This window comes from Camelus dromedarius, chromosome 3, assembly GCF_036321535.1.
Source record: "Camelus dromedarius isolate mCamDro1 chromosome 3, mCamDro1.pat, whole genome shotgun sequence".
Classification (NCBI taxonomy): domain Eukaryota; kingdom Metazoa; phylum Chordata; class Mammalia; order Artiodactyla; family Camelidae; genus Camelus; species Camelus dromedarius.
Window position 1 is genome coordinate 38,221,367 of NC_087438.1, and position 25,282 is coordinate 38,246,648.

Below are 25,282 nucleotides of genomic sequence, written 5' to 3' on the forward strand. Positions count from 1 at the left end.
TAATTCCAAACTCCTAATTTATCTCTCCCTCCCTTTCCCCTTTAGTAACTTTCCCCTTAAGTTTGCTTTCTATGTCAGTGAGTATCTTTCTGTTTTGTAAATAAGTTCATTTGCATTCCACATATAAGTGATATCGTGTGATACTTGTTTTTCTCTGTCTGACTTACTTCACTTAGTATGATCATTTCTAGGTCCATCCATGTTGCTGTAAATGGTATTATTTCATTCTTTTTCATGGCTGCGTAGTATATGTATGTATATGTGTGTGTATATATATACATACACACACATATACCACTATATATATATACCACAACTTCTTTAATCTAGTCATCTGTTAATAGATATTTAGTTTGCTTCCATGACTTGGCTATTGTAAAGAGTGCTGATATGAACAATGGGGTGTGTGTATATCTTTTCTAATTAGTTTCCTCTGGATATGTAACCTGGAGTAGGATTACTGGATCATATGGTAAATCTATTTTTAGTTTTTTGAGGAATCTCCATAGTTTTCCATAATGGCTGCACCAAAGTACATTTCCCACCAACAGTGTAGGAGGGTTCCCTTTTCTCTACACGTCTCCAGCATTTATCATTTGTGGACTTTTTAATGTTGGCCATTTTGTCTGATGTGAGGTGATGCCTCATTGTAGTTTTGGTTGGCATTTCTCTGATAATTAGTGATATTGAGCATTTTTTCATGTGCCTATTGGCCATTTGTGTATCTTCATTGGAGAAATCTTTGTTTAGGTCTTTTGCTCATTTTTTTTTAATTGGGATATTTGTTTTTATTGTTATTGAGTTGTATGAGCTGTTTGTATATTCTGGAAATTAAGCCCTTGTTAGTTGCATCAAGTGCAAATATTTTCTCCCAGTCTGTAGATTGTCTTTTCATTTTGTTTATGGCTTCCTTTGCTATGCAAAAGCTTAGAAGCCACCATTATTTATGTTTGATTAGGTTCCATTTGTTTATTTTTACTTTTATTTCTATTGCTTTGGGAGACTGAACTAGGAAAACATTGCTATGATTTATGATGAGTGACTCCTTTTTTAATGGTACATTTATTTCTACAAGGATCTAACTGCTCGGTTCCCATAGCAACTCAACTGCTGGAGTGACGACCCGGGGAATGACCTTGTACTTTCTGGGGTAGCTATAAGCCCCAGGATAAATCATTGCTTCTTTTGCAAAACTGCTTTTCAGTCTAGGGTCTTCCATTTGCTTGACATTCATTCTAAGTAATTCACTCTACCTTCAGTTTTGTTTCCTCATCTATAAAATGAGAATCATAATAATAATGCTTATATCATAGTTGATACAAAGATATAAGAAATTGTTACTTTATAAATTTACTTTTTCTTCTAAAGTTTTATGATACCATAATTTCACTTTGAAAGGACTTCAATCAATGTTACAGAATTATAAAATGGAAGGTATTTTATTTGTACATAAAAAACATAATGTAAAAAATGAACATCTGCATTCTGCATATAATACTATGGGCCTAATAAATCTCAGAAAATATTAACTTTTTAAATAAATAAATGCATGTTTTCCTCCTTTAAAATTCATATCCAACATTATATTTCTATTATCATTATCTTTTTCATTGATAATTTTCTTAATCCAAAATTTGTGCTGTGGAAGTTAGGAAGAAGATTCTCAGACAGGAAAATTTGGCAAGACTCAGTTTCTGAATATGCACCTAAAGGGACAACTCGCAATTTGTGTGGTAGTTTGGGAGTAATTATTTTTTTAAATCAAGGAGCTTAAATTCTGTAGTTACAAAACCAAATACCAAAGCTATCTCTTTGATTTTATAGACAATGACTCAAGAACTCCAGACACTATCCTGTGGAACATTTCTCGCTGGACAGGGACGGGGCTCCTCCTTCACTCATGTGAAAGACCCGTGGCAGAGTGGAGGTGCATGGAGCTCTAGGGCCATACCACCAGCACTGGAAGCCCTTACATTTTTGCTTACAAAAAAGCAAGCTTCTTAAATTTCCCATTAGGCAAGGATCATCACAATATCTACCTTGTGGGCTTTATGTGAGGAGAAAATGATAAAATGGCATGTGTGAAAAGCTTAGTAAACTCTCTTGAAAAGCCAGCTATTAAATGTACTAGCAGATTTTTGCCTCAGAGGAATACTTTGGTTACCTTTGATTTGTGCCCGCGAGCCATAAGAACAAGACAGCAAATAGGCCAGTAGTTGCGGCCACCATCATTCACCAGCATATAAAACATAAAACTCACAGGGAAAAAAGCTTTTTCTTATGTGTTCATATTCCTGACATTGCAAAAAAATCATTTAAGTTGCATGAGTTAAACTTACCATTCCGTGGATTCCAAGTTAAAGAAAGTGCTAAGAAGCGGCCACTCTCCCGGTTTCGAGTGTTAGGCTGGAGAGCACTTTCCGCCACTGTAGTGTGCTCCATCCACCTCACTTCCTGAATAAGAAAAATAGTTCCTCCAAACCTTGTATAATTTTTATCCTTGTCCTCGCACCCACTCATCCCTTTCTCTTCAGGCAAAGGCAAGGAACCCAATAAAGATATAATGGAGTGAATGGAACTGAAATTCGATTCACTGGGTTTACATTCCAATAGTGCTGAAGTGCTTGGGTGTGAATGTTATGTTCCAATCCAGTGTCTCCTCTGAGGGATGAAAGCAATTTCTCCCTCAAGTAGCTTCTGAGAGTTAAAGACAACAAACCAACAACCACAAAAACACTTCCTATGAATCCATCTGTAATGAAGCATCTGAAGGAAAACTTCCTCCTTGGAAGTCCTGACAGTTACATCAGGAGGCTTACCTGGGGACCTGGACAGAACCAATGACTGTGGAGTGCTAATAGCAACATAATGGAAGAGCCTAAAAATTCTCAGCCTCAACTAGCTACTCTTCACAGGGTGAGTGCTTTTCTACTAAGACATAATGTTCCATTAGCTAAGAGATGAAAAAGCGAGATCAGAAATTACGTTTTAGCACTAACATAACCTTAACTAGAGTTCACAGACTTAGCACAGTTTATAAAAGAAGCTTATTATTATTTGTTTTTCATTTCCCAGTCGGGTGGGACCAACTTACCTCAGTTTGCCTGGGACTTTTGGAGATTTTTAGCACTGAAAATCCAATATCCCAACAAAGCCTTCAGTCCTGGGAAAACCTAAATGGTTGATCACCCTATATTTCAAACCAAGTTAACCCTCCTTCTAGCCACATCACAGGGTAATTTTCAGGGTTCCAAAAATGCCTTCACCAAGAAAAGCGTCTTCATCAGCTTGAACTACAGCATTTGAGAAAAGATAAGTAGAATCATATTCATAAAATAGCTTAAAATCCTCCCCATGGCTTATTGGTAACACAGTCATTCATACGTTACATGGCAACAGGAAGACAGTCTCAGACCTCCTACCACTTGCTGCGCAGAAGTAGGCCATAATACAAGCCACTTCAATACACCCCTGAAAGTGCTACGGTGGCCAAAGCTCTGGCCTCTGTAGGAGCACAGGGTAAATATACCTGCAGCCCCCAAGAATGGAGGAAATCTTCCCAAAGTGTGATAGCTGAGATCTTTTTTCCCTTTAACATTTTTACACAATTTTTAAAGGTTACTTTGCATTTACAGTTACTACAGAATATTGGCTATATTCCTTATGTTGCATGACACATCCTTGAGCTTCTCATACACCCAGGAGTTTGTGCCTCCCTCTCCCTGACCCCTCTACTGACTCTCTCCCCTCCCCACTGATAACCACTAGTTTGTTCTCTATATCTGTGAGTCTGCTTCTTTTTTGTTTTATTCACTAATTTGTTGTATTTTTTGGATTCCACATATAATTGATATCATACAGGATTTTTCTTTCTCTGTCTCACTTATTTTACATAGTATAATGCCTTTCAAGTCCATCCATCTTGCTGCAAATGGCAAAAGTTCATTTTTTCATGGCTGAGTAGTATTTCATTGCATACATGAACCACATCTTCTTTATCCATTTATCTGTTGATGGACACTTAGTTTTCGTCCATATCTTGGCAATTGTAAATAATGCTTCTGTGAACATTGGGGTGCATGTATCTTTTCAAATTAGTTTTTTGTTTTTTTGTGGATATACACCCAGGAGTGGAATTGCTGGGTCATATGGCAGTTCTGTTTTTGGTTTTTTGAGAAACTTCCAACTGTTTTCCACAGTGGCTGCACCATTTTGTATTCCCACCAACAGTGCATGAGGGTTCCCTTTTTCTCCACATCCTCGCTAACTTTTGTTATTTGTGTTCTTTTTGATAATGGCCATTCTGACTGGTCTGGGGTGATATCATTGTGGTTCTGATTTTCATCTCCCTGATGATTAGTGATGTTGAGCATCTTTTCATGTGCCTACTGGCCATCTGTACTTCCTCTTTGGAAAAATGTCTGTTTAGCAATTCTGCCCATTTTTTAACCAAGATGTTTGTTTTTTCAGTGTTGAATTGTATGAGCTGTTTATATATGTTGGATATTAATCTCTGATCGATCATCTCATTTGTAAATATTTTTTCCTATTTAGTATGTTGTTTTTTTCATTTTGTCAATGGTTTCCTTTGCTATGCAAAAGGTTTAAACTTAATTTGGTCCCATTTGCTTATTTTTGCTTTTATTTCCTTTAAGAGACATCAAAAAAAATATTGCTGCAATTTATGTCAAAGAGTGTTCTGTCTCTTGTTTTCCTCTAGGAAGTTTTATAGTATCTGGTGTTACATTTAACTCTTTAATCAATTTTGAGTTTATTTTTGTATATGGTATTAGAGAATGTTCTAATTTTATTCCTTTACATGTAGCTGTCCAGGGTTCCAGGTACTTTTCTCCATTTTATATTCTTGCCTCCTTTGTCATAGATTAAATGACTGTAAGTACATGGGTTTATTTCTGGGCTTTCTATACTATTCTATTGATCTGTGTGTCTGTTTCTGTGACAAAACTTTAATTTAGTGCTTGAAATCACTAAACAAAGCCTAATGCTAAGAAGGGAAGCTAGATAAGCAGGTTTTCCTGAACATCATGCAATCTAAAACAGCCAACATTGTTGGGGAAATGAGATGTTCCAGAGTGGAAGGAGGGTAGGAAATGAGGATGAGGAAGATCCGTGAAGGCACCAGAAAGGGGAGAGTGGGTTCCTTCAGAGCATACTTCTTCCTTTTAGTATGTTTGCCTTCATTTTCTGTAGGAAAAACCTGTGGGAGTCTGGAACCCACAAAAACCTAGTTCTCTGAACCATTTCCCCTCTCAAGTACCCAAAGTCCCCCTCTCAAGAACCCAAACGTCTTTCACATTTGTATCTATTAAACCTTGTTCATCTTTTCAAGTTCCTCTGAACATCCCCATTTTCAACAAAGCTTCCTCGGTCTTCAGTCATCCTCCCCGAACTTCATCCTCCCAAGCCTCCCAACCCTTTACTACGTGTGCCACACAGTAATGAGCTTCATTATATTTGATTTCCAGTATTTTACATTTTCTGTTGTTCATTAATTCATCAAAATTTGTTCAGCAGGTACTGTGTGCCAGATACTCTTTCAGGTATTGATCAAAAAGTAGTGAACAAGTTAGACAGGACCTCTGGTCTCCTGGAGCACATATCACTTTTTTATTTTAAGCAAGATTATAAGCACTGAAAAGTATGAACCATGTCAGATACATCAGTTGTACCCTTTACATTGTCAAAAACAAATACAGTGTGTAGTGGGCAACTCATAAATATTTGTTGACTTGAGTAATTTAAAAATTCACTAGTGGAGTTATTCATATTAAGAAACAGTAATCAAAGCAGCTGAAAGAGAGATAGTACATAGAGATTACTCCAGGGTCCAGGTGAAATGTGTTGATACATGTATACATTTGACTGCAGTTCTGGGGATGTTAAGGATGTGACAGTTAAATGGGGAAAATGGATGGAATTTTGGAAAAACTCTCTATGATGAAATTATAAATTATTTTTCTCTTAACCAAGCTCAATAGTATAGTTAGTACATATAATGAATGCAAAGAGAACTAGAACAATCTGAGTTTAAATTTTGTTTGGCCTCTGTGACCTACAAAAGTTATTATTTTCTTTGAATCTCAATTTGCTCATCTTTACAATGGGACAGTGTGCTAGTATCTCCTATTTGCCCTCCTTCTCCTTGCTGCTCTACCATTCTCCTCCCTGCTCTGTGTCTTAGGAGGCTGAATAAAGGGACTGCATCAACAGATTCCACAGCTCAGGATTCTGATTGGGTTCAACAGGGAGCTGGTGGTTGGTTATTTTCTTCCACTGCAGGCTCCGTCTTCCACAGCAAGTTCTCTTCTCTTCAAATGCTCCCTTTCTGGCCCTTGGCCATCCAACTGTAACTTCTCCCCTGTGCTCTGTTGCTGCTAGTCCTTGAGTATGCTACTCTCCCTTGTTGGGTTCCATTAACACTGCCCACGGCTCTGTAAATAGCCCCTTTATTAAATTTTCCACCAATTACCCAGTTAGACTGTGCCATCTTTTCCTGTTTATACAGACAACAATCATATTTGCCTCTTGCTAGTGTAAACATTAAGTTAAACTATGTGAAATGTCTAGCACAATCCCTAGTATAAAGTAAGTCTTAGTAAATCCGACCCTTTCACCCTCCTTCTCCTTCCTATAGAATACTCTGGCCATCTTAAAGACAAGGTACTAATCTATGCTCATACGGAATCTGTGCTTAATCTGATTTTAATTGTTTAATAAGCTTCTCCTTCAAGAGGTCTTTGTTATTACAAAGCAAAACTATTGTTTACATCAGGGCCATGCAAATAAAATCAAGAAAATGCATCATTCAGGGAGACATGGCTATGTAAAGAAAAGTGTACTTCAACTGTAATCGCTTCAATGGGAGCTAAATGCATGCTTTGTAATGATGTAATATTCCTCCTTTCAGGAACACATGCGTACTCAGACTATGGAAGAGCTAATGGATCAGATAGAAGAAAAAGATTTATTTGACATAGATAACACCTTTGGGGACAAAATGTTGCTCATAAAAATTTGTCTTAGAGATGATTGATAATATTTCTATCTCAAGTTTCCTATAGACTTTGTGGCAGGGAGAGTAACTGAGAATTAAATGTGACCAAATAGCTGTTGAGAAATGACTGAGTCACCTTTTTCTCTATAGAATGATCACAGATGAAAGGTGTTTCTTCCCTTGCAGTAGGGGTGACGGGGCTTGTGAGTTCTTCTGTCTAGGAACCTTGACCTTCCTTACCTCCTGGAGTTAACAGTCAGAATAAGAATTAGTCAGCTGTTGAAGGGGTACTGGAAGGCATTTTTTTGGAACACATCTTTGTTATTAAAGGTTTGGGTCCATGTAAGTAATTCAACTGGATTACTCAAAGAGAAAATTAATCAGCAGAAGTACTGTGATTGAGGACAGAAGAGGGGCCCTGTGAGGCTGGCAGAGCCCCTGAAACCAGGAAGGTGGTGGGAGTTCGGGTGCCAAGAGCAGCGGGGAGCCAGGCACTCCCAGAAATGCAGAGCCTTTGAGGTGGCAGAGCCTTGATGCGATGCTGGTCTGTGTGTAGCAGATTGTAGCAGTGGCCACATTTTCCACACCTTCCTGTATCTGAGTCCTTTTGAAATGTGATTGTGCAGCTCCTGTCACCAAGAAGTAGAGTTTATTTCTCCATCTCTTCAATCTGAGCTGAACTGTGACACCTTCTGGTCAAAACACTGCAGTGGAAGGGATGCTATGCCAGTTGCAGATCTCGGTGTTAAGAGGTTTGTGTGTTTCTGCTCTTCCTCTTAGAACCCTGAAAACCATCACGGGTCCAGATTGGAGTTAGCCTACTCTATAAGAGACACATAGTCCCTCTCCCATTCCCCATGCAATAGCCAAACAACCCCAAGAAGCCACTTTGCTGACTTGTAGCCAACCACAGAGGTATGTGTGAACTCAGATGAGACAGAAAGAACCACTCAACAAAGCCCACACCTAATTGGCAACTCATACAGTGTCATGAACTAGGAATGTTTATATCACTGAGTTTTGAGGTTGTTACACAACCCCTAACTCATACCCTATGTACCTGTGACTTTGGGATTTTGATCAGGATCTCTGTGGCCTAGCTTGCCATGGGGAGAATGGTGCTATCTACCTACAAATGGGCCATGTTGACCTGAAAAAAAAGCCACATCAGTGACCATGGAAGATGTCCAGCATCTACCATTTTGCTATCCTACCCATTCTCTAGAGTTCTTGTGCAATCCAAGGAGGAAGTAAGGAGGGAGAAACCTTTATCCCTATTTCTGTCAGATCAGTTGATACTAAACTTTATAACCATCTTAATATGTGGGGATGTGGGTCACACTTAATTTTTAATTAGAAAAATACTAAAATTTTGGATCTGTAGCTTATGTCACATTTGAAAAATAACAGAATTTATAATGTTTAATAAGCCCTTATTTGAAAAAGACAGTATAGTACTTCAACTCTCCTCAGACCTTATACCCAGTTTCTCAACCAGCAGAGGAGAGCTAACCATCAGATCACACATCTTTCTGGAGGAGGTGTTTCAGTTCTGATTTAATGTGTGGTAACATCATGACTCTTGAGCAAAAGTTTGGTTAAGTTATGAGATAGCAAATAAGTGTTCAAGTCCAAAGTAATGATTGTTGAACTGTTGTATATTTACAAAAACTCTGGTCTTGATGTCATGTGAAATGCATATTAGTCCCGGCTCTGTTATTAATTAGTGTGAAGCTAGGTGAGTCATGACTCATATTTGAGCCTGATTTCTTTATCTGCAAATTCAGAAAAAAAGACCTAAATCATCTTTAAGTTCCTTGGAAGTTCTCTTAGTCTTTGTCTCTCCTTCTACATTTACAATTGGATGGCCTTCTTATCCAGAGTCATAATTTAACTTCTCTGTAGAATATCCTTGAAATAATTACTCTTTCCTATAAATCTTTAAAGCAGTTACTACTGATAACAATGGGCAGACAGCTGATCAGGCCCTGCTTTGTGTTATCCCTGTCACTGATGTCCTGTTATCTGTTACCTATATCTGGTCTTCTAAACTAGTTTGGAGCCCCTTTGAGGATGAGGGTAGTGTCTTTTCCTTTTTTAACTCTCCATTTTAAATTATAATATGTATACCTAAAAATAACTCAAAGAAAATGATTGATACACACAAAATTGATTATATTATTAAATTGTAACATACTTTCAAAATAGCCTCTTTTCCCCTAATATTTGTTGGATCACATTCAACAGCATAGGTTGACCTGTAGGGCTTTAGACAGGTTATTTCTCTTTTCTGGGATATAATTTGTAACCCATAAAATGGGGGGATTGAGCCAGATTATCTATGAGATCCCTTCTTTGTGTACCAGTCTGTCATTTTTTAAATGCTATAGAAGTCCAGGAATAGATGTTTGTTGTGAGCCTCATTTTTCTTCTTAGCTGGACTTAGCTCTGAGATGTAAGCTCAGCTCAGAGCTACGAGAGAGTAACTATAGGCACCCAGCTTTGAAGGCACATAGGCTGATTGTCACAGGTACTCTGGCTGAATGCCACAGCATGCTCTTCCATCTCCCTGACCCCAACTTCCACCCTCACCTTGGAAACACACACAGACACACACACACACACACACACACACACACACACACACTCCACACTGTTGCAAGTCTCCTAAGAGATTCTGCTTAGGGCCCTGCTCTGTTCTCAGAGTCAGTTTGTTAGATTGGCTCTTCTTTTGCCTGGACAGAAGCCGAGAGGTAGAAAGCTTAGTCTCTAAACTACACATAGTTAAGTTGGGTCTTGATTATAAAATTGGTTTCAAATTTTGTAATAGCTTTACCAGGTAATGATTTTTTGAAAAAAGATAATAGTATCTATCTCTTTGGAAGTACACCATAGCTTCCTAAAGATGTAGGTCAGATAACCATGACTCAAGATTACCAATCTGAAACCTGTATAATTACTTTGAATGAATTGTGGGGATTGTTGCTAAGAATTCCTCTTTCTCCTAATTTGCATAACTATAATCTGTTTATTCTAAAACTGCCTTTTAAGAGCTTAAAATATATAACCTATACGCTTCACCAAAAGATCTGACATTGATGCAAAGCCCCTTAATATTTCTAGTGCATCAGATGAATCAGTACCTGAAAGTGTTGACAGTTTTCAAATTAAAAAGTGTTGTATGGAAAGATATCAGTAACCCAGTCATTCCATGAGAGGACTGTACGTAGTACCATCGTTCCAGGTAAGGTCAACAACAACAACAAAGTCTAGTAAAACTTCTTTGTAAGACATTTTAAACATTATTTTGGAGCAACATTACCTTTTGTGAGAAAAACTATGGGCAGGAGTCTGGGCTTTTCAATTAGATAACCCTGAGCTTTAAGTCCTGGCCCAACATCTTGGTAGCTAGGTGTTAATCTTTCTACTACTATTCTTCTTTGTAAAATAAGGTTAATAATACTGTCTTGCAATATTATTGAGGATTAAATGGAATCATGTAGACAAAGTACCTACCAGAGAGTAGATATTGAAGAAAGGGGATCTATCACTAGTAGTATCATATCACATTATAGAAAGAAAGCATCATTTTCTTTTCATTCAGTTGCAGTGTATTTCTCTATTTTTACAAAGCACCTTACTCATATTGATTAACTGTGGGTTCAAAACATCATGAGCAAGAATGAGTTAAGATGATTTTTTCCTTTTAATTAAAAAGAAATCAATAACATCATGGGGATATTTAATTTCTTCCAAAGGGAACATGAGACAATCAATAGCATTTATTGCTACAGATGTTGCACAAAGTTGAAATCAAAGCCAGCCCTAACACAGAGAGTCAGACAAAGGTAACAGGGCTCAGTCCAGAAAAGCCTCCTGCTTGTTTGGGAAATCCTTCTGGAAACATCTAGGATTAGACACCCAGCCATATCCTTGCACTGTGGATTTGAATAAGGCTTGCATGAGGGAGTAAGTGAATTCTCACAGTCATACTAATCTCTTATTCCAACCCTCAGTCACTTTATTTTTCAGTGTTAAGTCCTAACAGAGGGATGGTACCAACGGTGGAAACAAAATATCTATTGCTAATTTTTATTTAACCAACATCATCATTACTAATTAATACTTAATTATCCTTGCTCTTGGCTCTGTTTTAGCCAAATACAGTATCCCCTTTCAACCCTACCTGATAGAATTTTATTGTTTAAAGAGCTGATACAGACAGGGGCTGATAACAGCAAAGTGAATAATAGATAAACTAGATAGATACAAAAAGCAGAGTGAATGCTAGTCAATATCAGATAAACATGGAACAGCAAAAAGCCAGTCGATAATGAATAGTCATATTGGACAAGAAAAAGAAAACTGAACCCAGAGACAAAGATTTAAGAGTTTTTATCCCAGCTATTCCTCCAATAATCCATGAGACCCTGGGTAAGTCACCCTCTCTGGACTTCAGGACCTTACAGCCTGCTCTACTTTCTAACATGGGAGGTGCACATCTTACATACTTGGTGACATTCACTGGTAGCCTCTTTGCATATTAATTCTATTTTGCCTTTAAAAAAATTTTAATATCAACTCACCCAAGATTCATAAATAAGTGGAGGCTTCCCACTTTCACTGTTTCCTCAACAAGAGCCAGGCTGTTCTAATTTGGGGGTAATTCCTGGATTTTAAGGCTTTGATTGCTGTTAAATTACAGCGATCCCCAGGAATGGGTAAGCTTTAATATAATTAGACATTTACATTTCAGTAAAATTGCAAAGGGAAAAAAGCAGCAAACTTTATCTTATAGTCCCCCTTATGCTCCATAGTGGAGACCACTAGCTGTCTCCCAGTACCCATTCTTCCCTTCTTTTGTAACAGAATTCCTGATTTTCAGCTGGGTGCATGTTCACCCAGAATAGGGACTATACCTCCCAGCCTCCCTTGCAAGTAGGTATGACCATAAGATTAAGTTCTAGGCACTGTAATATATGTGCACTGGTGTACTTAAGGGGATGTGGGAATGCCCTTCATCATTTCTTCCTTCTTGCCAGCTGGTATGTGGATGTAAGAGCTGACACTCCAGCGGTCATTTGGTAACCTTGGGAATGACACCCATAGACAGTGGCCTAATTTCAAGCAAGGGTAACATGGTCTTCTGTCTTTAGAGAGATAATCAGTTCCAGTCCATTTTTATTTGTTTAGTTGACCCCTGGCTAGTTTTATTTTGTTTTGTTTTTGTACTCCCTCTACCCTGTAAATATCTAAGGCAGGAGAAACAGGACAGAACTAATTTCCCCCAAACCTTTTGCAACTCTAGTTTTTTTTTTTTCACAACTCTATTTTCATAGGTTCTTCCAAATAAGAGACATACTAGAAAACTGAGGAAGTATATCACTGTAGTAAAATCTGTAGTAAGATTTTAACAAGGAGTAAACTTAAATAACAGTAAATCCATAACAATTCAATATTTGTAATATTTCAACATGTTCTGTGGTATCAGACTCTGATTTCTGAGAATTTCAGAAGGTGATGATAGTACAAAAATCATAGGAAATTATTCTGAAGAAAGACATGCTGTAAGTAACTGTGCAAATTTTTATTATTAACTTCCAATAACTATATACATCTAAGTGTCGATATTATTTTGTTGGTACTTCTCTTGGAAAAAAATTACAAAGTAGTGCACCTTTACATAGATCTAAAAAAACTGCAGAAGTCTTACTTTAATGTGCTACCATGAAACATATTGATATTGGATTCCTTTTTACCTTTCAGTTTTATTTGTTATTAGCTAATTTAAATGAAATTGCTCTAACCATCACATAACCTCACCTATGAGGGGATCATTTTAAAATATGTTTTCTGAGTAATTATGAAAATGATTTACCTAGATGATACTGCATTATGTTCTCAGTGATTGCAAGCTTAGAAGATAGATCTTAGATTTCTTAAAAAAAAAAAAAACAACAACAAAACAGCAACAACAAAAGCAAAACCAAAAATACAACCTAAAATTAATGGGATATTTTGAGTATGGTAGGTTCCCAATACATTGTTGTTGCAATACTGAGTCAACCTGTGAAAATTTTGAGGTTTGTATCTTTGAAAAATTCTTACATATACATTTTTTTGAGGATGTGTACTTTTTTTTAGTGATTCTTTTTAATTTTTTTAATTGAAGTATAATCATTTTACAATGTGTCAATTTCTGGCTAGAGCATAATGTTTCAGTCATATATATACACACACATACATACATACATACATACCTGTATTCCTTGTCATATTCTTTTTCATTATAGGTTACTACAAGATATTGAATATAGTTCCCAGTGCTATAAAGTATAAACTTGTTGCTTATCTATTTTATATACAACAGTTAGTATGTGCAAATCTCAAACTCCCAATTTATCCCTTCCCACCCCCTTTTCCCCTTGGTAACCGTAAGTTTGTTTTCTATGTCTATGAGTCTGTCTCTGTTTTGTAAATAAGTTCATTTTTGTTATTTATTTAGATTCCACATATAAAGAATATCATATGGTGTTTTTCTTTCTGTTTCTGGCTTACTTAGAATGACAAACTCCAGCCCATCCATGTTGCTGCAAATGACATTATTTTAGTCTTTTTTAAGGCTGAGTAGTATTCCAGTGTCTGTGTGTGTGTGTGTGTGTGTGTGTGTGTGTGTGTGTGTGTGTATGTCACAACTTCTTTATCCATTCATCTGTGGATGGACATTTAGGTTGTTTCCATATCTTGGCTATTGTAAATAGTGCTGCTATGAACATTGGGGTGCATGTGTCTTTTTGAATTAGAGCTTCCTCTTAATATTACATATAAAAAATTTTAAGGCAGGGTTTCTCAAATTATGGAAAAGGACCACTTGCATCAGAATTGCTGGAGTGTTTGTTTAAATGCTAATTCCCAGACACCTCATCACATCTAGTGAATCAGAATTTCTACATATGCCTGACAATATGAATTTTAACACCCTCAATAGATTTTCAAGCACATTTAAGAACCTTCGTTCTACTGCTTTGTCTAATACAATGAAATTTCAAGCTGATTTAAATGATTACTTCCATGTCTCTGTCAGTATCAAGTTCATTCCTTTTCCATTCTGCCTCCAATAATCATTTTGACCACATGTGAGAGGCAGGGATCATTACTGGATTGATTAACGTTTTCTCATAAGGGGAGAAGGGTGTTTTTATCGGTACAGAGAACATGGATAGTCACACATATTAGTCAACTAAGGGGAGAAGATAAGTGTAATAAAAGTACAGTTTCGAGATTTCAAAAACATTTTTGAGCTAGTCTGAGAGGAGTACGATTGTAATGTAAGGAATGACTCTGTGTTAAAGGACCGGGTAACTTAATAGAGGTCTCCTATATTATTCTGTGACTGTGCTTCTGGGCTCTGGTGATGAATGTGTTCATTTCATGTGACTTGCTTTGGGTAAATAACCAAGTACCCTATCAGCTCTCCAACCCGCAGCGCAGCGGCTGTGTGTGCGCACTAATGTCGGTGGAAGGTGCCTGGGGGAGGGCCTGGGGAGGGGCTGCCCAGCGCGCTCCCGCCCCAGGCACTTCCTAAGAGACTCAGCTCTTTCTCTGCAGCTGCTACTTGAAGACTCCACGCGTTCCCTCCAGAGGAAAGAAACCATCTATCTAAATCAGCTGTGCTCTCCACGTCCCTCGTTTCTTCCTCCGCCAGCCGCCACCCCCACCCCTTCCATTGTGTTGTGCGTTGAGCTCCGCTTCCTGCGTAAGACCCTAACCTCATTTGTAGCAGGAGGGATAACTGAGACTTTTGGAACCTCGAGTTGCAATGGAGCTGTACGGAAAGGTAAGCAGAAGGGAGTTCCTCTGCATGCTTTGCGCGAAATCTCGCTTTGACCGACTTTGGGGGGTGTGTGTGTGTGTCTGTTTTCGCGCGTAGGAGCGCCTTCTCAGTGCAATTGTGCGAGTAAACCACCGTCTTTATGTGTGTGCCATTTGTCGTCGTTCTCCCCCGCGTTTGTTGAATGAGATTGCAAAACTACCCTACTTTGCCTATGTAATTGTATAAACTTTCCTGATTCGGGATGGAGAGGTGTAGGGCGGAGAGTCCCAGAACGCAGCGCAGGTTTCGTTCGTTTTGGGAATTAGCACAAGGTAGTACATTTCCTAACCAGAAAAACCACAGTCTAGCTTCAGAAGGCGATAGGTAGCAAAGAAAAATCTCCAGCTGAAATGAGCTGGGGTCGCTTTCGCCTGCACCTTGTGAGGAAATAGTCTAGGAGACAGCCGTCACAACCAGAAGCGAGTCCAAGGCTGGAGAAGGGAGGCTCCGTGGCGGAGGCAAGCTGGAGGAGCAGCCTGTTTCGTGCTGGCTTGCCGGGAACTGTAGTTTATGGCTCACCGGTTTACGGGAAAGCTCAGCTGGACCAGACTACAACTCCCAGAAGCGCCTGGGGCTCCCAGCCAGTGCGCGTGTGCGGCGCCAGGAAGGGATAGCTCTGGTCCTGATGTTGGAGCCGGTTAGCGAACCCCGGGAGCGCAGTGTGGAGCGTGAAGCGCGGGCTGTGCACGCTTGACCCGGCGCCCGGGCCAGCGCTGTCTTAGCCAGGGAGGAAGGACACTTTGCGAACAATGAGACACGAAGCTCCCATGCAGGTGGGTCTATACAAAAAGTGTGGCCTCGGGAGGAATTGAGAGAGTGCTTTCTCCCTCGCTCCATGCACAAATTGTGCCCAACCTAAAGGCAGGTCTAGGCGGCCACCCGCGGGGATGCGGCTGACTTGGTCCTGGGCACAGAACTGGGGTCTTCTGCGCTCCTCAGGACTATGATTGGGGCTGTTTTGATAAGGGATAGGAATGTACATTATCTTCCCAGGATTTTCAAGGAAGATGAGTGTCTAAAACGTAAACCTGAGCAAACAGAAGTCAGAGGAACAGGCAGTCTTGTACTGACATTGATTGCCCCTCCAGGCTTCCTTGGTTTGTGATCGCGGTTTAAACGCACGAACTTAAGGCCAGGTTGGGGGTTGCGAGCTCTCTACTGGAGTCCGAACAGAGAGCATACCAATTGGCTAAGTGCGCGTTAAGAGAGGAGAAGCCAATGTTAGGGTCCGCAAAGTTCCCTTTCTTCAATTAGCGTCCTATTAGCATCAGCAGAAAATAGCAAACACGTTGGGGCTTGACTCATCCCAGTAAGATGCAAACCCTTTATTGCTGTAAACCACACAACTGGTTTACTCCTGCGTTTCGGGGACTCTCTGAGCTTTCCTGGGTGATGTGCCCATTTGTTGTACGTTCCCTGTTCTCTATTTCAGTCACATTATTATGTTTGCTTCCTTTGACTCTGGTGCAACGGTGCCTCTGCTTAAGCAACTTGCTTAAGGTTTGTTTTTAAGTAAGGATGAGTGATGCTTTCTTGTTTGTGTGTACAACCAGTTAACGCTAAAAATCAGCTTGTGTTCATTACCAAGCAGAGTGCTCCCATTGCATAACAGAAAGGCACTTTATGAATGAGATTGAGAGGAGAGTGGAACACACCATTTGGAAGGTGTTGTCTCTCTTGAGAATCCACCTGTGCTGCCCAATCCAACAATATAAATGTTTGACTTTAATTCGTGCTTAAATGTTTCAAACTATTTTTCCTCAAAAATTGAGCTTTAAACCTATGCTTCAGTTTACTTCTCGCTTATAGTATGGGCTGTGTATGTTAAGATATATACTGACTGGACTGTTCAGTGAAAAAAATCTGTCGAATTTAATTGTTTGTTGAAGGATTATATAATGGAAGCCCTCAAATTACTATATCAGTTATTGAAAATTTAATTTGTACCAGAGAACAGTGGCCCCATTGTGTATCTTCTGATATACCTCTATTTGTGACTTAGTTTTTCATTATAGACTTGATGTGAAAAGAATCTGGATAGACAATAAAGGTACAGGCTGTTGCAATTAAGATATATTGGCTTATGATAATTTCCCATTACTGGAGGTACTGCCAGAAGCCAACTGGCTAAATTCATCATATTTGATTATAAGTAAACATTGACAGTAGACTTTAAAAGTAGATTGTTAGCATTTAATGTCAACCCCTTATATGCACTGAAGTCTTTATGTCAAAATAATTTACTAAAAAATCAACCACACTGCATCTTGATTTTTATTTTCTTATGATAATTGCTTAGGATGTTCAGAAAGGTCATTAAAATGTTACAAAACTATGAAATTCCTGCCTTAAGAAATATTTTAAATATTTCTTACTAACTTTGCTGTTGTAAGCATTGTAATTCCGTATTTTAGTCAGAAGTTTAATGCATAATTAATATAAAAATAGGTAACAAAACTAATTTGCTTGTGGATGGAGTTTATGATGTATTTTATTCACTGAACTTGATTTTTGAAGTTTAAAAATTAAAATGCCCAAATGCTATCATGAAAAAATATGTACATATAAAAAACTCAAAGACTGTTTTCTGTAGTATGTTTTGTTAAAGCACATTTATTGATTTAATTTAACAAGTATTTGTTGTTAAGGTGACCCTTTCTCAATTACTGTTTTTCAAACATACATAATAACAGGAAGAATGCAAACTATAAACATACTTTATATATATTTTTAAGTGGCCAGTAATGTCTCAGCACCCATGCTTCTGAATCATAATCACATTTCAGATGACTTTAATATATGAAAATGCAAACAAATAGTTGTTTCTCCCCCCCTTCCCCGATTTAAAGACTGAACCACATCATCATTTTAAATATATGCTTCTAAGTTTTTACTTAGGTTTCTGGAAATGAGTCACAAGCAAAACCTCATTCTGTAGTTTCATTATCCTAAAAGATTCTTTTCCCCATTTAAAAATAGTTCATTCATTCATATGAAACAAAATGAACTCTTTAATTCTTGATTTCATAATTTACTTATTTTTTCTTAAATCAAAGATGCCTTTAAAAGTTATTTAATGTCCTTTAAAAAGTATTTCATGTGCCTATATAAGTAGCTTGGTGTTCTGTTCAAGATAGTTGTCTTTGATATGTGCAAATTTTCTCAAGAGTATTTCTCTCTGAGTTGATATAAAATGAGGGATAATAATTGTTGTTTTATAGTGGCTATTAAAGTAAAAACAGTAATAGTCTTTGCTGTCTATATTTCCTTTGCAATTAAATAACCAGAATAGCATTTGGTGAGTGTTGCAAGTCATGGGCTAGAATTTTAATGCCCGAGATGGTCATTTTGTGTTTTCTCATTCAGTGCATCCATAAATACTGAGGGCCAAATGAAATGGGGATTAGCAATGCTCATGACTTCAGGGCAGGACTCTCATGAACAAATTGCCATTTGATTCAGGAGTCAGATTGAGCAAATTCCAGTTTATCTAGTGCTTTGTCTGTGCCAAGCACTGTGTCTTGCGTTCAGATCTCAGTGTGTGTATTAAATATAAAACAGTCCTAGAGATCATCATTACCCTAAATACAGGCAGATGACCAGACCTTATTGAGATTAAATAACTTTCCCAACACGGTAAATTCAAAATTTTCCAGATTTCTAGAAAGCCTGTGTTCTTTCCTTTATTATTTTTGGTTCCTCTAGAAGACACAAAATGGTGATGTAAAGAATAGGGGCACTATTGATATAATTTGATTCATTCATTTAGTTCAGAAGAAAAAAATTGACTCTTCTGTTTATAAAAATATCTTATGTAAGCCAAACCACATATTTGAGAAGGGCGAATATTTTAAAAATGGCTTGCTTTCTGCCTACTGGATTTGAATTTCTTGCAGATTTACTTACTCTCTTGTAGGACCAAAGTGGAATTCATTGTCTTTTTAAATGCTTCAACTTCAGTTTTGTCATCCACAAGCTTTCTAGGGTCATCTCATAAATGCAGAACCTTCTAACTAGGAAGGGTCTTCAAAGAAAAACAACTACCCAAAGCACAGAGCAGAGTGCCAAAAAAAAAGTTATTTGGCTAAAAATGAGGAGACTGAAGAAAGAATATAGGTGTAGGCTGAAAATGAAGTTGAAGTGAAAACCACGATACATACTAAATACAGCCATGCTGTATAACAAAAACAACTTACAAAGAGTCAAAGTCTAAATATCATTCTTTCATTTGGCGATGGAGGGTACATGGCATTCTTGCCTTTTATTGTTGAATTTCTAACCACATCCAGCCTCGATGATGATCCCTTTACCTTTATAAGAAATGGAAGTTTAGTCCTCATCACTTAAAGAAACAGAAAATTTCCATTGACATTGGAGAAAAAAGAACAACTTTCTTACTCCATTTGAGCAAATTTTTGAAGTATCCACTTTTCTGTAAAGGAAAATGGAGGATAGGGAGGGTAATTATAGTAAAAAATAAATTTCTGCAGTGTAGAAATGATTTTCCATTTTCACTTTTTCAGTCCAAGAAATTGTGGATTTATTACTGGACATAACCACAATTTTCCTCTGCCATTCTGAGCTTATATTGGAACTGTAGACTCCTTTCCTGACCATCATATTCCAAGAAGGAAATATATTTTTATGCTAAGGATTAGATTTTCCTGAGATTATTCTTATACCAAGGACACTCAGTTTACTAAGCATAAACAGTTGTGACACCTGAAAAAAAATGCTGTGTAGGTTAAATGTCCAATCATTTCCCCCATTTTTCACTCATTGATCGTGCCCAGGGGTTCTGGAGGAACCCTCTTAATAGGTCATAGTTTATTAACTTATGTACTATGATCTGTGAAGATTACATCTTTTAAATTTACTTGGAATTATATAGATTTATTTTTAGCATTTTCATTTGTTTATTTACAGTTTTGGAGCTATTTCTATACATTGAAATGTATAAATCTTAAGTTAACAATTGGACGAATTTTGTTAAGTAGATACAGCTGTGTAACACATACCACTGTAAAGATATAGAACATTTCCAATCAGCCTCCAAAATTCCTTCATTCCTTTCTTTTTCCAGTTAATCTACCAACACAGTAAAGTCTTGACTTTTTTCATTATAAATTAGTCCTGTTTATTCTAGAACTCCATATAGTTCTGTGTAACTTACAATATGAACATATTGCAGAACATACAGTATGTACTATTGAGTCTGGCTTATTTTGCTCAGTTTAATGTGTACAGGATTCATTCATGTTGCATATATCAGTAATTCACTTTGTTTTATTGATGCATATGCTACTGTGGTGCCAATCTACTACAATTTGAAATCCATCCTCCTGTTGATGGACTTTGAAGTTTTTTCATTTGGGTCCACCATAACGAAGGCTATAAACATTATCATATTGGTCTTTTCATAATAATATGTTTTCGTTTCTCTTGGGTAAATACCTAGAAGTAGAATTGCTTGGGAAAAGCTAAGTGTATGTTTAACTTTATAAGATATAGTCAAATCTTTAGCCAAAATGGTAGTACCATTTCACATTCTCACCAGCCATGAATGAACATTGTAGTGGCTTCACATCTTCAACAGTGTATGGTGTTAGTGGCCTTTTAAATTCCTACCCCTTTAATGGGTGTTTATGGTATCTCATGATTGAATTTGCATTTTTCTGATGATCGTGCTGTTTAGCATGTTTTAATCTGTTTACTGGCCATTTGTTTATCTTCCTTTTATTGTCTCTTTAGCTTTTTGTCCATTATTGGGGAGGGGGGAGGTTGTCTTTTTATCATTTACTGCAGGAGATCTTTATGTAGTTTTGAAAGTGGTTCTTTAAATATACTAAAAATATTTTCTGCCAGTCTGTGCCTTGAATTCTCGTATCGTAATAGTGTCTTTTGATGAGAATTTTTATTTTGATGAAATCTAGGTTATCATTACAGGTGGGATCTATATCTGGACTCTATACTTAACGACCTGTGTGTCTTAACTGTGTCCAGAGACCTTACTACATTTATTTCTTATTTCTTATTCTTTTTCTTTTTTTAGATTCCTTAAGGATTTTTACATAAATATTTGTATCATCTGCTAATAGAGGCAGTTTACATCTTTCTTTCCAATGACCTCTTTTTTTTTTTTTTTCTTTCCTGTGTCTTATTCTGCAGGCTAGGACAGCTAGTACAATGTTGAGTAGAAGTGATGGCAGACATTCTTATCTTATTCTCAATCTTGGGGGGAAAGCCTTCCATCTTTCACCATTAGTTATGAGGTTAGCTGTAATTGTTTTGTTGTTGTTGTTGTTGTTTTTGGTATAGATACCCTCATCCTATAGAGGAAATTTCTTCTGATTCTTAGTTTGCTGAGAGTATTTGTTTTTAACATAAATGGGTGCTGACTTGTATCAGATACCTTTTCTGCAGTTATTGGGGTGATCACATGGTTTATTTCCTTATTCTGTTGTATTATACTGGTTGATTCTTTAAGTTAATCTGACATCCCTTAGATAAATCCCAGTTGCTCATGATGTATTGCCTTATATGCGTTGCTAGATTCAGTTTGATTATATTTTGTTGAAGACTTTTGCATTTACATTCATAATGAATATTGGTATATGATTTTTTAATGCCTTTATGGGATTATCATATTGGAATTATGCAACTTTATAAAACAAGTGAGAAGTGTTCATTTCCCTTCTGTTTTCTGAATGATTTCGGTGTATAAGATCAATATATTTTGGTCCTTAAAGTGTTTGAGAAGAGTTTATCAGTGAAGCCATTGGAACCTGGAGTTTCTTTGTGGAAATTATTTTAAAACAAATTCAACTTTTTTGATATACAAATATCTCTATCATCCATCTATTCTATCCATCTGTCTATGTATCTTTCCATCTATCTGTTTATCTATTTATCACCTATCCATCTCCCTTTAATATATTGTGTTAAGCAGAATAGCTTCCCCCTACCACCTGCAGAGATGTCTGTGGCTTAATCCCTGGAACATATGAATAAATTATATTGCATAGAAAAAGGGCCTTTGCAGATGTAACTGATGTTATGGACTTTAAAATAAGATTAATCTGGACTCTCAGGTGGGCCCAGTTAATCACCATGAGCCATTAAAAGCAGAGAATTTTCCCTTGCTGGAGTCAAAGAGACTGACAGAAAGGGAAATAAAAAATTTGAAGCATGAGGATTGTTGGCATAAAGATGAAGAAGGCTACATGTCAAGGAAATAGAGACTTCAGTCCTATAACCACAAGCAACTAAATTCTACCAACAACTTGAAAGAGCTTTGAAGTAGAATCTTCTCTAGAACCTCCAGGTAGGAATCCAGCCCAGCTGACACATTGATTTTGGCCTTGTAAGTCCTAAGCAGTGTGAGCAGAAGACCAAGTTGAGTCATACTGTGTCCAGACTTCTGGCTCAGTGAATAATGATTGGGTATTGTTTTAAACATCCATTATGACAGCAATAGAAAATTAATTGTATCTATATAAAATTTTCTATTTCATCTTGGGTCAGTTTTGGTAAATTATGTTTTTCACCTGATTTTTCAAATTTATTGCCATAAAATTGTTTAAAGTATTTTTCTTTACATTTCTCTAAGATCTGTAAAGATATCCTCTTTTTCATTCCTATTACTGATAATATGAATCCTCCCTCTCTCACCAGTCTTACTAGATATTTATCAATATTATCAATGTCCTCAAATAACCAACTTTTGCCTTTGTTAACTTTTCTGTTGTATATTTTATATTTTACTGACTTGGGCTTTTAAAAGCAACTGTGTTCCTTGTACTTAGTAGAAGCTTTTTGTTTATCAAGCTTCTAAGAGAAATTTAATCACTGAGTTTAAATATTTCTTTTTAAAATATAAATATAACATTTACAATGATAAATCTCTAAGTACTACTTTAGTTGACTCCCACAAATTTCTGAGTGTAGTCTATGTTAATCCAGATACTCTTGCTTTCTTAATAGTGTTCTCATGCACATATATAAAATAAGTATATATTCATATTTTCACTTTCAGCTTATGTGTGTCTTTATGTTTAAAGTGTGAATCTTGTGGTCAGAATATAGCTGGGTCTTGCATATCATCCAGTCTGGAAAATCTCTGCCTTTTAATTGGAATTTTTATCCATTTTTGTATGTTGCAGTTATCAATATGGTTGGATTGAAAGCTACCTTGTTGCTATTTGTTTTATTAACCTGTTTTTTTTTTGTTATTGTTGTTGTTCCTCTGTTTCTTCTTTCCTGCCTTCTTTTGCTTAAATACTTTTAAATATTTTATTTTAATTCTTCTATTGGCTATTCAACTATACATTTTTGCATTTTTTAGTGTTTATTCTAAGGGTTATAATATGCCTCTTCAGCTTGCTATATAATCTACTTAGTATTGTATTACTTTCCAATAATATAATTTTATTTACCTCGTTCTTTGTGAAATTGTTGTCACATATATTACATCTGCATTTGTTATAAACCCCAATACAGTTTTATTTTAGTTTTAAACATTGATGTATATATTATAATCCTTAGAATAAATGTAGAATAAAATTTTTATTTTGCCTTTATTTTTGAATAATTTTGCTGCATGTAAAATTTTTGGTTGATCTTTTTTTTCTTTCAGTACTTTAGGTTGTTTCAGTGTCTCCTGCCCTCCAGCAGATAATGTGAATATCTGTTCTTCGTATTACTGTAACCTGTATATAATACATCACCTTTCCTCTGTTTCCGAGATTTAATGTTTAACTTTGAATTTGAAAGTTGACTATGATGTGCCCAGAGGTAATTTTCTCCATATTTAGTCAACGTAGGGCTTTGAATTAGCTTCTGATATGTAAATTTATGCTTTTCACCAAATTTGAAGACTATTTAGCCATTATGTCTTTAACTATTTTTCAATCCCATTCCATTCTTTTTTCTTCTGAGACTCCAATTACACATATGTTAGATTTCAGATATTGTTCCACAAATCACTGTGGCTCTATTCCTTTTTCTTTCTTTTTTTCTTCCTTTTTGTCAGTTGTATAATTTCTGTTGATTTATCTTCAAGTTCATTGACCCTCTCTTCTGCCATCTGCAGCCTTTTTTAAACCTATTGAGGAATTATTCATTTCAGATATTGTACTTTTGCTTTTAGGCTCAATGTTGGCTTTCTTTACCCTAGAAGCGTGTTATGTTGCTGAGAGAAAGATAAATACACTCTCTTGAGATGAGATATTTGAGTACTAGAAGAGTCTATAATAGGATTCATTTACAGAATTGTGCAGAACCAAGAAAGCACAGTGACTTCTTATAGAAAAGCTGATGTTGAAATGTAAATAATCATATTAGTACTTTGATTATTCCTTATAGGTTTCTGGGGGAAATATTTATGTTCCCATTATAATTTCTATCATTTAATGTTTCTGTGATCATTGTTTTTGTGATGCTATATTTTTTCTTTGTGTTTTTCAAATAAAATTGTGGGCTTCATGACACTTTCAAAACTTTGGACAAGGTTCAAAATTGTAAAAATAAAATTATTTAAACAACTGCTTTATTTTGCCAATTAATATATTCCTTAACAGCTTCAACTCTGCGGAAACAAAATGCCTTTTCCAGCGGCAACATGTTTCAGATTGGTATGAAAAGTTATGTCCCTTTTGTTGAGGTCGTGAAATATTCTTCTGTCCACTAAACAGTGAAGCCATCAGGGTGAATGTTCTGGGCCTTCAGTTGCCTAATGACTGGTAAAAAGACAAGTTCTGTGGGTCCCTGATAAACTTTTCTGTAAGCTGATTGGATTGGATCTAGCATTAGGAATTTAGCTCATACAAGCCTAAAAGAGTTTCATTTTGTGCCTACTCGGGCTCCTAACTGAGAAAACCCTGGAACCATAGTCATTTTACTCCTGCACACTCAGCTTTTCATGGTCTGGGAACCCAAATCATAATGTAACTTTAAGAGGTGAAGCACTGAGCCTCTCATCATTAGTCTACCTGCTTTCAGTTGAATTATTTGTTAGTTTTCCAGAGTGACTCAGATGCATGTCTGAGTCTCATCAACTAAAGAATCTTGCTCGTCAACATGGAAGAACAATTTCTGCTAAAACGACCATAGCTTTAGGAGCCTTAAAGAGCTGTAGGAAAGCACATGTTAAGTATCACTTAGCAAGCCATAACACCCACGTGACACACATCTGTGGTGTTTGTAATAAAAGATGGTTTTTCTTTTGAATGTTTGATTCACTGAACACCTGTCTGAGTAGTAGGACTGATGAAAAGGGACAATGGAAACCCAGCACACCTGTGCATGTGAACGCTGTTTTGTAAGTGTGCTTGGGCTAGCTTGTTCTTTGTATAAATAATAGTAGCAGTAGCTTTTGAATGAAAAGCAGGGATGAT

The 25,282-nt window shown here is 36.8% G+C and overlaps 1 protein-coding gene across 2 annotated transcripts in view; it reads left to right on the forward strand.

Moving 5' to 3' along the window:
- The first annotated feature begins 14,519 nt into the window (after positions 1 to 14,519).
- The window catches only part of RAB3C (RAB3C, member RAS oncogene family), a 255,243-nt gene continuing 244,480 nt past the window's right edge, over positions 14,520 to 25,282 (forward strand). The window contains exon 1 of one of the 2 annotated variants that reach the window (XM_010974889.3): positions 14,520 to 14,852. In XM_010974889.3, coding sequence (XP_010973191.1) covers positions 14,835 to 14,852 — 18 coding nt within the window. In that variant the 5' untranslated portion in view covers positions 14,520 to 14,834. Of the gene's footprint in view, positions 14,853 to 15,471; positions 15,662 to 25,282 lie in introns of those variants that run through there. The other variant, XM_010974888.3, reaches the window with a different exon arrangement.